We start from the raw sequence: 15,139 nt of genomic DNA on the forward strand, positions 1-15,139 counted from the left end.
TGTGTTGGGTCGGCAATCAGGAAACCCGACCATTTGAGAAAAGGGTCCCCTAAACCCCAGACGTCGGGTCCAGTTTACCCGACCAGTCAAGAAAAGGGCACCCTAACTTCCTGAAACATCAGGTCCGTTTACTCGATGTTTTATGAAAATTTATAGCAAAATTCTTGTCGGGTAAACTGGACCTGACGTTTCAAAAATTTAGGTGGTCCTTTTGTTGAATGGTCGGGTATACGCTAGCAGCAATCACCCGACCAGACGCGATAACCCAATGTGATGGCACAGGCCTATGATGGTGCATCTGGTGCCTGGTGGTAGAATAATGAAGAATGGATGCAGTTGGAGAGATAAGTGCGAGGGGAAGGGAGAGATGGAAGAAGGCAATGAATGTGAGAGAGATTGGAGTGGGCCAGGGAGCTACTGGATGAAGCAAGGAAGGCAGGAACATAATCATGGTCGTACGTAGCGGGGGGGCAGGCGGGGAAGTTGGCCCCAGAAATTTTGAAACCTTGCATTTTTTACAATTTTTTTTACAAAATAAGTACACATGAAATCCTTCAATTTCACTTTATAAAATGCAAAAAGTGCCCCAATGACAAGTTCGGTCGCATTGCTCCCTCGTTTTTGGTTTTTTTCGAAAAAGTTTATTCGTGTTGCCCCCCCCCTGCAATCTGCATATGGCCATGAACATAGCGCACAAGGGGAAATGATTAAGAAGGGGGAAAGGGATAAGATAAAGGAAATGAGAAGGGGGGGTGACCAAAATAAGGCAGAGAGAAAGATGGGGCACGGGGAGCGCAGGGGGAACGAAAAAAGAACATGGGGGGAGAAAGATGAATAAAATGAGAGAGAAGGGAAAGGGGATGGGTTGTAAAAGAAACGACGGGAGGGGCAAAAGGGATAAGATAAAGGAAATGAAGAGGGGGGTGACCAAAATAAGGCAGAGAGAGAGAGAAAAAAAAAGATGGGGCACGGGGAAAGCAGGCGGAACAAAAAAGAAGGCAGGAACTGTATATAGGGGGGAGTGGGACTAGATCAAGGCAATCAGAGAGTTACAGACATAGGGGAGGGGTTGGGAAAACGGGGATAGAGAGATAGGGGGGGGGGGGGCAGGAACAGAATAAGGACAAGGAAAAATAAAGGACAAGATAAGAGTGTACAGATGGATTAGATAAAGGGGATAAGAGAGATCTGGAAAGGGGGAATGAGTTGCACAAGAGGGGGTATGTGCTGCGGAGAAATGGGTAACACGGCAGAAACAGAGCAAGGACAAAAAAAAGCAAGACGGTTAAGATAATTCTGGAAATACATAGGAAGTAGATTACAGGAGGAACACATCCCTATCATCAAAGATCTGTTTCATTCTCGGATGTGATATTCCTTTCTCTCATTCTAATTCCACTTTTTTCTCACACTTTTCAAGAGAAATTTCTATTTCAATCAACAACATGTGTGTCTAACAGCGCTTTCTGTGCGGTTATTCTGCTCATGGTGTTAGTGGCTGATTTGTTAGTGACTTGTTAGCGCTAACACCACAGCCACTAAAAACATTTTGTGTGGCCGCTACAGCTCTTTCTCCATTTCCCCCCTTTCTTTCTTCCTAGCTATATTTCCATTCATAATCTTTCTGTATTACACATATCCTTTACTTTGTGATATCTCATTGTCTTTAAAATGCTCAAAACCGAGAGGCCAACATACATAACAATACAAAATGATGACATAAACACAGCTTTTTGTGCATTATTTTTTGTTTACTTTCTTTTGATATAAATGGCATTGTTTTATAGATAATTGAAATAAAATGCTACAAATGACATATACACAATGTCTCTAGATATATCAATAAAATAAGATGCAATACACCCTATGCTATTGATAAAATACATGTACCAGGGGCGGGGGGAAGAAACCCATGTGTAAAAAAAAAAAAAAGTTACATTCTCTTGTGATTTTTTTGCATGTTCAGACCCCACCCCCCCCTACTTTCATACAATGTTCCACAGCCCCTGCATACATGTACTCAATACTTTATATTTAAACTACTCAGACAAATACGCCCGAAACCATGTACAAAAATTGCTATAAAATCTAAACAAGTAATCTCAAGTCATACATACTTTGGTTTAATCACAACTTGATATGTATTATATTCTGTGTTTTTCTCCATCACCAAGTGTCTCATGTTGGATATGCCAAAATGAGAAATAACAGATGGCGATTAATTAAAAAACAAATTTTAAAAGTTAATTTTGCATGTACAATTACAACATTTTGATTCAATGTTCATTTAAGAAACATGGATAATTTATATAAGGAAAGTGAAAGTATACATATTTGAAAAAAGTTATAATGACTATGTAAATCTCATATTTGCAATTTGGTGAGAAGATTGTGACAGGTCGTAGAGACTACTCTTTGCCACGATATCAAAAATTCTTAGTTGAGTTTTGGAGGATTTGTGAAACATGGAAGAGTGGAATCCTTACCCTACAGCACAGTTAAATTATCAATGCCGTCAATCTGATGTCCCCATAAATATACATGTGTTACTTATTTACCACAAGATTTTGTTCAAACCTTCACTTGTTTGCTTCACTAATTATTAGTTTGAAACACTAATTATTAGTTTGAAACAACTTTCCCTTTTTGAGAACACCCTTCAAAAAAGATTTAAACTCATACTAGTAAGACTATTATCCTGTATGTTTAATTCATTGGTAATACCTCTTATTCAAAGGGGCATATCTTTATGTCAGTCACATCAATCAAACTGACTTCAGGTCCCCATTTTACAAAAATTTGCGATTGATCAACTCAACCACAACTATGGAAAGCCAGCAATGTCATCATCTAAAAGGCACATTTGTTCAAAATATTTTCCAGATATGATGTTTATTCCAACATCCATCGTTTTCTTAAAAATTCAGTGATCTTCTCTCTGTTTTAAAGTAAATGGTGAAAATTTCCTGTAGACAAATCATGACATTGATGGATTTCCATATAGTCGAGGTTGATTGAATCTATCGCAACTCTTTGAAAGACGGGGCCCAGAATGATAAATTATATTACATTTTATTTCAATGTCATACCATCCGTTGGTTTGGAATCAGATTAGTAAGTGTGACTGATGCTCCTCTGTGTTCCCAATGGCTCAGTCACATTTCCCCTACTGTCGACGTGTGATGTCATAGCTACGAAAACTGCAGTTTTAACATATTTTTATACCAGCTACATATGGGCGGTTTGAATAAAATGGCTGTTTTCAACTCGCCATAGGGGAAATGTGACTGCAGAATAACAATATTATACAAATGATAATCAAATAAGCTGGTTATGAACTTTTGAAAGTGATGGTGCGATGAAAATCTTGATAGCTGGGATAGAAAGTGTTACCTAGGAATGCATCTACTAGGAAATCTGTGATAACATCCCAAATGCATTGTTCAAACTAGTTTGACATGAAGATTTGAAAAAATCTCAAAACAGTGTATCACTGTTTTAATGACTGGCAATCAAATCTTTATTCTTCTTAAATTTTAATAGAGCCTTTTTCTAACCAGAAATTCAGATGATCATTCTCTATACCGGTACCAGCAAGACCACGTCCTATGAAGAGTTGCGATTGATCAAAATCAAAATTTGATTTTGGAAGAACCAATCAAGCAGTACTTCACAAGGACCATATTTCATGAAGAGTTGCAACTGATCAACGTCGATCTCAACACCTATCTATTCAGTCGCAGGTGGAATGCATTATAATACATGAAAGTAAATATGGCATTGGAGTAATGGTCTACCATTAAAATCTCTACATTCATAGATGTGGCATGTGCTTTGACTATACTCAATTATTAAAAAAATATTCAAAATACACTAGTTTGAAGCTGAAAATGATCAAACCCCTTTTCTGTCGGTCAAAACCCGGATGATTGAGCCTACACCAGAAACAGCATATACCTGAAATTAAGGGAAAACAAACCATAATTTCATTCTCATCTATTTCCTCAATATACATATGCAATATAGCAAAGCGATATAGCAGCTGCATATAGATACAGAATACATAATACAAACAGCAGGGACCAAAATAAAGCACAACAGGCTTTAATAGGCTTGTAGGAATAGAGTCAGATTAACATAAAATTAGAATCCATAAATACATATTACATCTAAAGTGAGATCAGAAAAAAAGTGAAAAGGTGATTTGTGATTACTTATTTAATGAGGTATCGTGGATTTTTTTTCCTTCAGGGTCTGAGGGTTGTCCTAAAAGTTGGAACCATTATTCCATAATATACAGACATTTTTTTTTTTAATCCTGGATTTTTATGATTCTAACAATTAATTCTTAAAAAATTCATCCAAATCATATAAATTATTGAAAGATATTTCACTCCAAACCTTTATCAAGTTGTAAAATGGAGCTAAGCAGCATTAATCAGCATGTTCTATTTCTTTGTTTTCCTGTAAACATTGTAATAATATTCTGTTCTTGCAAAGTGCATATCATATAGTATCTCTACGCATTTGCATAGTAATTATCATCTTTCTTTTTTCTTTCTTTTTATCAGTTGAAATTAATTGAATTTAACTCAGGCTTTAGCCTGGCAGCCTTTTACAGCACACAAGCATTTCAAGGAATTAATTTCTGTCAGGCACACATTCAATTGTGGCAAATGTAGATTATTGTCTTGCAAATGGAAATAAGCGCTTCTGCAGGGATATAAACCTGGTGTCCTGGGGTTAAAAGTCTGGAGACTTATCAACTGGAGGTGTTGTGGCTCAGTGGATAATTCTCAGGGCTTTGAACCACAAGGTCCGGGGTTCAAATCCCACCACAGCATGTGCATTTCTCTACATTTGCCACTCTCCACCCAGGTGAAGTAAGTGGGTACCCGATAGGAAGGAATTCCTTGAATGCTCCAGCAACCAATCAGAGTAGCTACACTAAAGCTTGGGTGATTGCATGCAGCACTAATGCAATACTTCTAATGTCTCACCTTTTCATGCCATGTGAGGCATATTCCTGCACTCTTCTCTGAGGGTGCAGCAAATTCTCTGTAGATATATTTCATGAGGATGTCAATGGAATCACTATCTAATGCATTCACGGCAGCGCCTACTTCTGATACCTTGAAAGCCGTTAGAACTCTAATCACCAGACTATGTGCTTTATCCTGTCAAGTACAATCATTTGAAGAAAAAAAATGTAAACAACTTGATCTATATTATGCTATTAATAATTCCGAGGAAAGAGTTCCATATGCACCCCCCACCAAAAATAACAAAAGTTTGTTGAGACTTCCGGTTCGTTCACTTCAGATTTTTCTATCATTTTTTTTACTGTTGCTTACCTTAGTTGGGACTCGAACTCATCTCATTTTACCTGCAGTCAAGACCTCTTCCCGCTATGCTAGCGAGAAGCGCCGATAACGAAAGGGGTATTTTAACGATTATCAGCCGTTAGTTCGACTAGTCTTGACTCACAGACCCTTTACTGACTAAATAAACCGATGTCTATGGACAATTACACGCACTAGATCCTGCTAAAAATTTGACGGAATAAAGCCACATTTTGGTATGTATTTCCACTCTCCCATCATATATGTTCTATATTAGGGCTAGATATATTATTCTGAACCTTCTTTATTTTTTTATAATTTTAGTGGGGGGTGCATATGGAACTCTTGCCTTATTCCTATACATATCAAAATTCTGTGCTGTTGCATAAAAATTATCATTTGGGTAACTGTTAAAAGTACAACAATGCTATATATACTACAACCAATCAAAATCAAGGAAATACCATTGGATGGCAAAGTTATCATAATAGCACTTTTATGCAACAAGATCCTTGAAAATGGTGTATTCAAATCTATTCATTTCAATTCAAGTTTACCGACAACAAGTGTGAGATGTTTCCCATCAAAATAGGTAGTAGTCTGATAGATAAACCCAAAGAATTTCAACTCTATTAAACAATGTGTAGTAAATGCACCTCAATCCTTTGCATTTTTTTCTTTCATCACTTACCTTTTCTCCTTTGTTGTTTGTGGTGGGTGGATTTTTCAATAGAAGCTGTAATGCATCTAAATTCTTTTTACTGTAAGGGAAGATAAAAGGGGAAAAGATTTTTAACAATATTTCAGAAAGGCGGAAAGGTTAATGTTAGTTTGTTTTACTACCAGGGAGTACCCATCTGTCTCACTGGAATTAAAAATAAAAATTGTTTTTCCTCAATTAATGTACCAGTATGTGTTGTAAATAAATGAAATCAAATTTCTTTTTTATTGTGAGGCATAAGCTCACCCACTCAGAGGTTGAATCTTTTCTCCTGTATGTCAATTGCTTGATTTTTAAGACTTTTTGCACTAAACTATCAAAAATCATAATCATACAATCTTTACAAATTAAAGGTAAATGGGTGCTGGTCAGTAATATAACATCACTCAGTGAACTTAAATACCAGATAAAACTAAGATGGATCTAACTTAGACCTAGAAAAAATCCAGAAAAGGTTTTGTTTTTACTCTAACATTAGTTTTACTTTACGAATAATATAAAATAAAGAAGAAGAAAAAAATTTATAGTCAGATAACCATTATCACTTATGTTGAATCTGTTCACATCACCTACTCTATCTACCGACTCTACACACTGTTATTTTTAATTGATCACAAACAAGTCATAGCCTTTTAGAAGATCAAGGTGATAAATATTTGGACCGTTTTGTTTTGTGCTTAAAAAAAAGGTACCCAGCCAGGTCAATAGTAGCCTCTTGTCGAGGCCCTGGCGGCTGCTTCCCGAGCGAAGCGAGGGTTTTCCTAATTCGCGAAGCGAATTAGGCCTGGCGCGAGCCAGGGCCTCTTGACATCAGAACTGAATTATATATTCATGAGGAACGCTTCCTAATGAATATACATGAGTCATGATATTACCGGTCACCGAGTAAACCAATGAAATGTCAGAGCTGTTTCGTCTATCTTGGGTTCGGAATACTATATAGTAGTCCACTATTCTGCAGGGGATTCATTTAATTGCGGGACACTAAAGGGGATATAACCAGCAAAATGCTACAAGTAGTGGTACTACTACTACTACTATTTTTTACTACTGGCCGTAACAGACCCATCACCGCCCCGAAACTTCCCGGGAGATACTGCTCAGCCGCTGGTCAGACTCGAGTCAACTCCCAGCAACTCCACCCCAGCTTCCCTCACTGCCACAGCGGAGATCGATAATCGACGCCCCGGATCGACCGGTGGAATCGCATGAAATATTTCATTTTTTCCATATCCTGTGGGTAGATTTACAAAGACATCTCGTCCTTTCAGTGCAGAGTTAATTTCATCGACTTGCAAATCCTTAAATCGGTCAATATTCAGCGTTTTAGAGGCATATTCAGTGCTCTTTGATATTTCGTCGTCACTCTTCGCCAAGAATCCAAGGGTCGCCATTCAAGATGAGCTCATGAATATTTAATATGACGTCATAGCAGCTCGCGCTCTCATTGGATGATTTTCACCGACCAGTTTTTGGTCGGTGAATTGGTAAAAACAATAAAAAACAAAAGAAAGTCGGTGAAATTCGTTACAGATGTCAAGAGGCCCTGTCTCGCGGCGCTCTGCTTCGCTCTCTCCCGTGCTTTGCCATGTTCGCTCGGAAAGCAGCCGACAGGGCCTCGACAAGAGGCTAGGTCAATAGGGGTGTTGGTCCAAAAATTGTGATTGTCTTAAAAAACAGGGACATCCCAAAACCCAGGTCAGACAAATCATGTATTGGTATCTTGTCTTTGTTTATGAGGACAGGGTTTTGTTTTCACTTCCCCCTGCTGGACATAATAACAATTACAGGATAAAAAGTGGTTTAAATAAATCGTTGACCTTGATTCCCCCAATTCACAGTCTTATTTTTAATGACTTGCTGTCTTCCAATACTTAAAGACTAGGACATTGCACAATGTTGTTGGTAATGACAGGTGAATGAACTTTCCTAGATTTCAGAAATCTTTGAAAACCGACAGTCCCTGTAAACTGGGATGATCCAAATTCTCTGACCAGATCCAGACTGAGTCCTACCAGCATGACCAGTGTTTCCACTTTGATGGAAATTACCCGAATTCCAGTAATTTTCAGGTAATTTTCGGGAACGGTAATTAAAAAAATCCAGGTAATTCCGGGTAGAGCTAATAAAAAAAATATAATTACATGTACTATATACTATATAGATCTAGACTCTAAACAACAATTAAACGTTGCAACTTTTAATATTCATGTTATATTTAAAGGTCAAGTCCACCCCAGGAAAATGCTGACTTGAATAAATAGAGAAAAATCAAACTAGCATAGAGCTGAAAATTTCATCAAAAACGGATGTAAAATAAGAAAGTTATGACATTTTAAAGTTTCGCTTATTTTTCACAAAACAGTGATATGCACAACTAGGTGACTCAGTCGATGATGTCCATCACTCACTATTTCTTATGTTTTTTATTGTTTGAATTATACAATATTTCGTTTTTTATAGATTTGACAATAAGGACCAACTTAACTGAACCATATAGTATTAAACAATGCTAATTCCACATGTTCAGGGAGGAATTAATCGTTGTATCACTTGACAATAAGGAGAAAATTAGAATATTTCATATAATAAAATACAAAAGAAATAGTGAGTGAATGACGTCATAGTCTCCTCATTTGCATATCAGCCAGGATGTGCGTATAACTGTTTTGTGAAATTAAGCGAAAATTTAAAATGTCATAACTTTCTTATTTAACATCCGATTTTGATGAAATTTTCAATGTTATGCTTGTTGGCTTTTTCTCTTTTTATTCAAATCAACTTTTTGTTGGGGTGGACTTGTCCTTTAAAGATACGTAGCTCAAAATTTTCCGCTCGCATTTTGCAATTTTGTTCCTATTTTTAAAAAGGGCGTGAACCCAAAAATATCAAATTCCTTGATTTTTGTCACTTTTAGGCAAATTTTGGCTCGCTGTCTTATTAATGTCCGATTTTTGTTTAAAATCAAACTTGAAAATTCCAGGAAATGTCTATGAATATCCAAGGGTTCATTAAATGCCGCGCGCACAGAAAAATCAAGCCATAGAAGTTGTGTGTTGTGGTCGCCAGAAGTGGCGTCGCAGCACGCGCGAACCAATGGTTAGAAATCCAAAGCCAAACGCGGTTCTATTTGTGCGAGGACTGAGGTTAGTATACTATAGTCCTCATACTACATGTGGCTGCTACCGCACTGCTAATGTGAGTGATGAATATCATGAAATTTGGAATCTGGATGTATACGATGCAGGGCCCTCCTGGGCATAAATGCATCGGGTACTTCAGGGACGGATCCAGCCTTCGCAAATAGGGGGGGGCCCGGAATTTTTTTCAGTCATGTTGTCCCCGATCGGCCGCTCGAGGATGATTTTTTGTTTCTTTGAAGGGGTAGTCCTAATAGTCGCCTTTTAGCTTTATTCTTATTAATCAACATAAATATATAATGTCATAATCCTTATTTATATAATGCGAGCGCGAAGCGCGAGCTAAATTTTTTTGGAAATCTTGTGTATTTTATCTTAAAATTTGAACCTTCTGGGCATTGTTTGTTATCCTGAAAAAGATGTGTATGCAACTAAATAATTACTACGAACGCGAAGCACGAGCAGAAATGAACTGACGGAAAAGGTACCTGTTAAAGATTGCATGCAGTTAGCCATGAAGACGTTACGTATTTCAAAAATCAAATAATGCGAGCGCGAAGCGTGAGCTGAAAAAATTTGACATTTCTACATAAAGAATGGAAAATTTTAATCAATTTTTATAATCGTGAACAAGATAGCTATAAAACAATTGATGCGAGCGCGAAACGCGAGCGGAAAACAAATCGAGATTCAGACCTGAAAATGGGACACTCTATTCATGTTTTGTAAATCATGAAAAGACTGAGTAATAGGGGATATTTCTACATTAATAATGAGAGCACAAAGCGCGAGCATAAAATTTTTAATATTGTGATCTGAAACTCGATAATGATAATGTCCTTAGGACATGTCATCACATGAAAATGAAGACTGTCTTCCTACTTCTCTTGCTAAGCTCGAGATGAAACAAAATTCAATTATTAAATTAATATCTTATTCATTAATGCCTAATGAGGGTGCGAAATCTGATGATATGATGGCCTGAAAACTGGACATTTCAATCACTTTTGTAATTATAACTAGGATGCATCAGTTAATATATTATTAACCATTAATGCGAGCGCAAATCATGAAAAGGGGATTTTAAGTAGTTTGTTGTATAATCAATATTGAGACATACATAATTCGCCAATCAAAATGTGAGCGTGCAGCGCTAGCTGATACGTTTTGACAATTAGACCTGAAAAGGGATTTTGAAAACTTTATGGAATACACAAAAATAATAGTAGGGACAGTGATTTTCCGCGATCGCGGAAAACGGACGGAATTCACGGAAAGGGCCTATTGAAACGGAAAGTGGCATTTCAAACGGAAAAATACACAGAATAGCAACAGAAATTACTCCAAAATCACAACAAAATGAGAATATTAAATGGCCAAAAAAACCCAGAAAACACGATCTCATTTCGCTACTATCATGACAATTCACACATCGTGACTGCACTCGACATCAGCACACTCGATTTTACCCCGCACCGTACCCGGCCGGCCAGGTTGGGCTTCACATGATATGCACACATATCGTTCAACTACATATGTACACGGTCGTGTGTTGCTGCCCTCTACGTTTGAAGATGTAACAGCACGATATCGTGGTCTTAAAATCCAAGATGGCGGATTGGCAAAAGCCGTTGACTGATGATAACGATGTCCAAAAACCCCCCAAATTATCGATGAAATATCATTTCACCGTGAAATAATGCTAATAATATGAAAGGTGAGGATGTATACATGCAAAATGGGTGTGTAAAAATATTTTATGCACCCGCATAGATCCGATTAGAACGGATTTTATTGTGTTGTTGGTACAGTAGCAGATACTAATTTTGACCAGTGCGCGTGTGCGTGTTGTGATTTTGCTATTCAATGTGTAAACGGAATTGTCAGTTTTCCGTGTGTACAAAGTCTATGGGGAAACGGAATTTCCGTTTTCTGACATGCTGAAACGGAATTTGAGATTTTCTGAAACGGAAAAGGCAATTTTTTGAAACGGAAAATCACTGTCCCTATAATAGGTACCTGATAAATCAAAATTTGCGAGCGCACAGCGCGAGCAGAAAATGTTAACATTCAGTCCATAAAACTGACATTTTTACAGAGTACTTGTTAAAAATCAATTTGTAAATTACACAAAATAATGAAAGTTAGAATTTCCGAGATAAAATATGTTTTGTATATTATATTTTGATATTTAAACTCAATATTGAACTAGAATTTTAATTCCTCATGAGGACGAATTAGGTGATCTGTCTCTGATTTCATGATCACGAAGACAATCAGCATGTTTATTGACATCAATACGATGATCATATTGAAAACTGAACTTCTATTACAAAAAGAACATGATGAATACTCTTGAAAAGAGAGAAATGAGAAACTTTGGAAAATAGATATAAATGATACACATGGTACATGTACATGTTATATTAAAAGGATTTTTTAAACTATTTTATTGTGCAATGTTTTAACTTATATACCTTGTAATGGTCATGAAGGACCATTTGTGAAATGTTGAAAAGAAAAAAAAAAAAAAAAAAAAATCTCATGTTCACCCCGAGGTTCCAACCCTCGACCTTAGGATTGCAAGTCTGATGCCTTATCAACTGAGCTACACTATTTCCCATAGAATAATACACATAAGCACTATTTCCCATAGACTTTACACATAGCAAATTGAGAGGATCTCAAATCCAATTTTGCAAGTGAAATACGGGCATGATCTCGGCATCTGATTGGAAAATGGAGACCACATTATCGATAGCTTACAATCTCAGCTACAACATACTCCAAGCTCAGAGAAAACCGACAAAAAGAAATGGAGATATGGCTCGCGAAATAGAAGAGTGTAAAATCCAGTTTTGAGAAAAAGTCATTTCCCATAGAGATTGCACACAAAATGAGCGAAAATGACATGCCTCTATAACTTGCCATTTTTTAGGATGATCTATTCCTTTAAAAGGAAATATAGCCATCAAAATAAAAAGAATATGTCCTCAGCTACAATATAGTGAAAACTGAGCGAAAAATTGGCCAATATTTGAGGAGTTAGTGTAAAATTTGCATAACTATGATGACGTCATAGGTAGCAAAGTGGTAATTTTGAGTTTCGACGCCACTTTGATGACGTCATGATAAAATTAAGGGTCAAATGTGACATGAAATCATATCTCCCACAACGTTCTCGCCAGTGTAGAACACATGCGTCGCATGCGACACACGTAAATTCCACAAGCTCTATATGCGTCACGTGCAAAACGCGAGCGACACAGGCAAAAATAAAAAATAAAAAAATCATAAAAAGTGGGGAAAAGTCATCGGAAATAATTGTTGCATCATTCATCATCAATCCTCAAAAGTAAAGGATGTTTCAGAATCATTTCGGCAACAGACAAACTATGATGTTATTGATGACCGGAAAATATCCATGCGTAGAAACTGGCGCACTTCCACTTCCAGCCGGCCGGCGAGCCAGCCAGCCAGCCCGCCAAGCCTAAGCAGCCACACTAGCGTTGCCAGCGCTCCTAGCTGAGCCGGACATGCATGCTACAATGTGTATGTTAGAACTGAATTGTCCGCGGTGCGACCCGGGTCCGACGTAGCCTTTCATTTTTACATGATACCGTTTTCCGATAGTTTTCAAGAAATTTTTATCATAAAATGAATTGTTCCTCATAATTTTCCCGCTAATTACTTTCTAAGTAATATTCTTAACGTTCATTCTCAATTTCTCATGTCATCTGCTGTCATGTCACAAGTTACTCACAATAAGTGTTGGCTAGCTTGCTGGAAATGGGGCTTAGGGCGACACGTGTGTGCATGATTTTGTCAAAGGAGAAAAACGAGATCCCGGGCGCGGGAGCGAGATGTAAAGTTAATGTTATTTGTTTGACGGCTAATTGCTTGTTTTTAACGTTTTTTTTTCATTCTTTCATCTAAAACAGACTATAATTTCTTGTATTGTTTTTAACATGTGTGTACAGTTTCTTCTATTGATTAATAATCTAGGGGCGGGGGGGGGGGGGGGGGGGGGGTGGCATGAGACCGCATGATCGACACATCGATTAGAAATATCTAAAAATATATTTTTAGGTATTTCTAATCGATATGTCATGCCAATGTGTATTTGGAAAATCTCTTTTTTATGTTGATATTTGACACTGGAAAACATCAATATGTTGAATTTATTGTAGAAGTTTTTATTCTTAATGCATATTATAATCAACATCAATGTTATTTATAATTATGTATTGGAAGATGTCTGACATTGTGTTCTATTGTAACACTTAAGGAGAAAAAATGGTGTTAAATTTATGAGTTGTCAAGGTATTTATCAATTTGTAAAGACATCAAACTTCTAATTCTTATATGTATTTTATTTTGTATATGAACTGAAGTTGTCAAATAAAAACTACCATACAAAAAAAAACTCCCCCGCCCCTAGATCCTGCATCGTACAGATCAGAAATATCCCTAAGACTTTGCAACATCTTTCTAAAGGGAATTTGAATTGCAAAATGATGAAAATGGTCAAAAACACTTTTTCGAAGTCTCAATTTTCTTTAAAAAATAAACATGGTAGAAATAAACGATAAGTGATTTTGCAATTTCCAAATTTTTTCAACTGAAAACACGTTCATGATACGTAGGTTTCATTTTCAAGTGACCAAACATTAAAGGTAAATGCTAGTTTTGGTAAAGATATAAAAAAAAGTTCGTACAGAATCCAATGAAATGACCACCAAAGTGTCTGTTTGTATAAATAAAACGCATGTGCCAAAGGATTCTGGAAGAAATTGTGTAATTGCTGAGAAATCAGCAAAGAAGCACAGGATTCGGGTAGAGCGTCGGGCCCGACGCGTTTATACACTGTCCCACGTGCGCTTATCTGTGTTGGGGAAGTTCAGTCTGAACATTTTTCAGCGTAGATTTCAAGATTTCACAAAGTTCAGTTTATGTAACTGTACCGGATCTAGATCCTCGATGATATACTGACAATTAAGCCTGGTTTTACAGACTTTCTCATGAAATCAGTGTTTACTGCAACTACTGGAATTTCTCTTTAAAGGGGGAGTTCACCCTGACAAAAAGCTCATTGTAAAGATAGGAGAAAAAAATGATAAATGTTGGTGGAAGTTTGAGGAAAATCCATCAAAGATTTAAAAAGTTATTAGAATATGTATTATTATTTTTTATTTGTAAAGTCGCTGATTAAAAAAGAAATCAATGAAATGTCCATCACCACCCAAGGCAATTGCTCGCGTGGCTCATGTTTTAAAATCACCTCAGTGGCTGCCCAAATGAGTCCCAAGAGAAACGATTTTTATCTCATGTTTACCTGATTTAATGGTTCAGCAAATCTCGACAGATTATCTCAATATGTTGTCGAGTGTCTTGATGACAGACTTGGCCCAGCTTGGTCATCCAAGTTATTACGTAATGTACCTTATGTCGAAGGAGGTAGGCCTATCACTTCCTTTGGCTGTGAGCTTCATTTTGGTTTTCGAAGAATGATTTTATATCATAAATCATGTCGTTATCACATCAATCATCAACAATTTTATTAAAGACTATCATTTATATCCCGGTTTATACCTCCCTATCAAGCCGAGACGCTTCACAATTCAAGTGATATGTTTGTGAATTCTGTTCTATTTTATTTACATTTTCGCTGTTGTCAGAATAAATGTGTCATTTACATTTCTTAGAGAGTTCATATAGCGAAAGGTATATAAATATATTTTAACTCGTTAGGACCTCAAAAACAATTTTAAAACATTCCCAGATCGATCATTCATTAATCTGAGATGTTTGTGACTTCTATTTTGTCTTATTTTCTTTTCAGCCGTTGTAAGAAATTTAAGAATAATGCGTGATTTATATTTCTTCTCGGAGAGCGGGAGTCCGTAACGAAAGGTATATTAAAAATATTTGAACTC

The 15,139-nt window shown here is 36.8% G+C and overlaps 1 protein-coding gene across 1 annotated transcript; it reads right to left on the reverse strand.

Annotated features, from left to right (window-relative positions):
• Nucleotides 1-3,894: 3,894 nt before the first annotated feature.
• LOC129277589 (actin-related protein 2/3 complex subunit 5-C-like) lies at nucleotides 3,895-14,695 on the reverse strand. The gene is made up of 4 exons (XM_064110064.1): nucleotides 14,646-14,695; nucleotides 6,034-6,103; nucleotides 5,001-5,177; nucleotides 3,895-3,957 (listed from the first exon to the last, which is right to left on the reverse strand). Exons 1-4 carry the CDS (start codon nucleotides 14,693-14,695, stop codon nucleotides 3,895-3,897), a joined length of 360 nt encoding a protein of 119 aa, XP_063966134.1.
• Between the last annotated feature and the right edge of the window lie 444 nt (nucleotides 14,696-15,139).

The sequence above is a fragment of the Lytechinus pictus genome, chromosome 15 (genome assembly GCF_037042905.1).
Source record: "Lytechinus pictus isolate F3 Inbred chromosome 15, Lp3.0, whole genome shotgun sequence".
NCBI classification, from domain to species: Eukaryota; Metazoa; Echinodermata; class Echinoidea; order Temnopleuroida; family Toxopneustidae; genus Lytechinus; species Lytechinus pictus.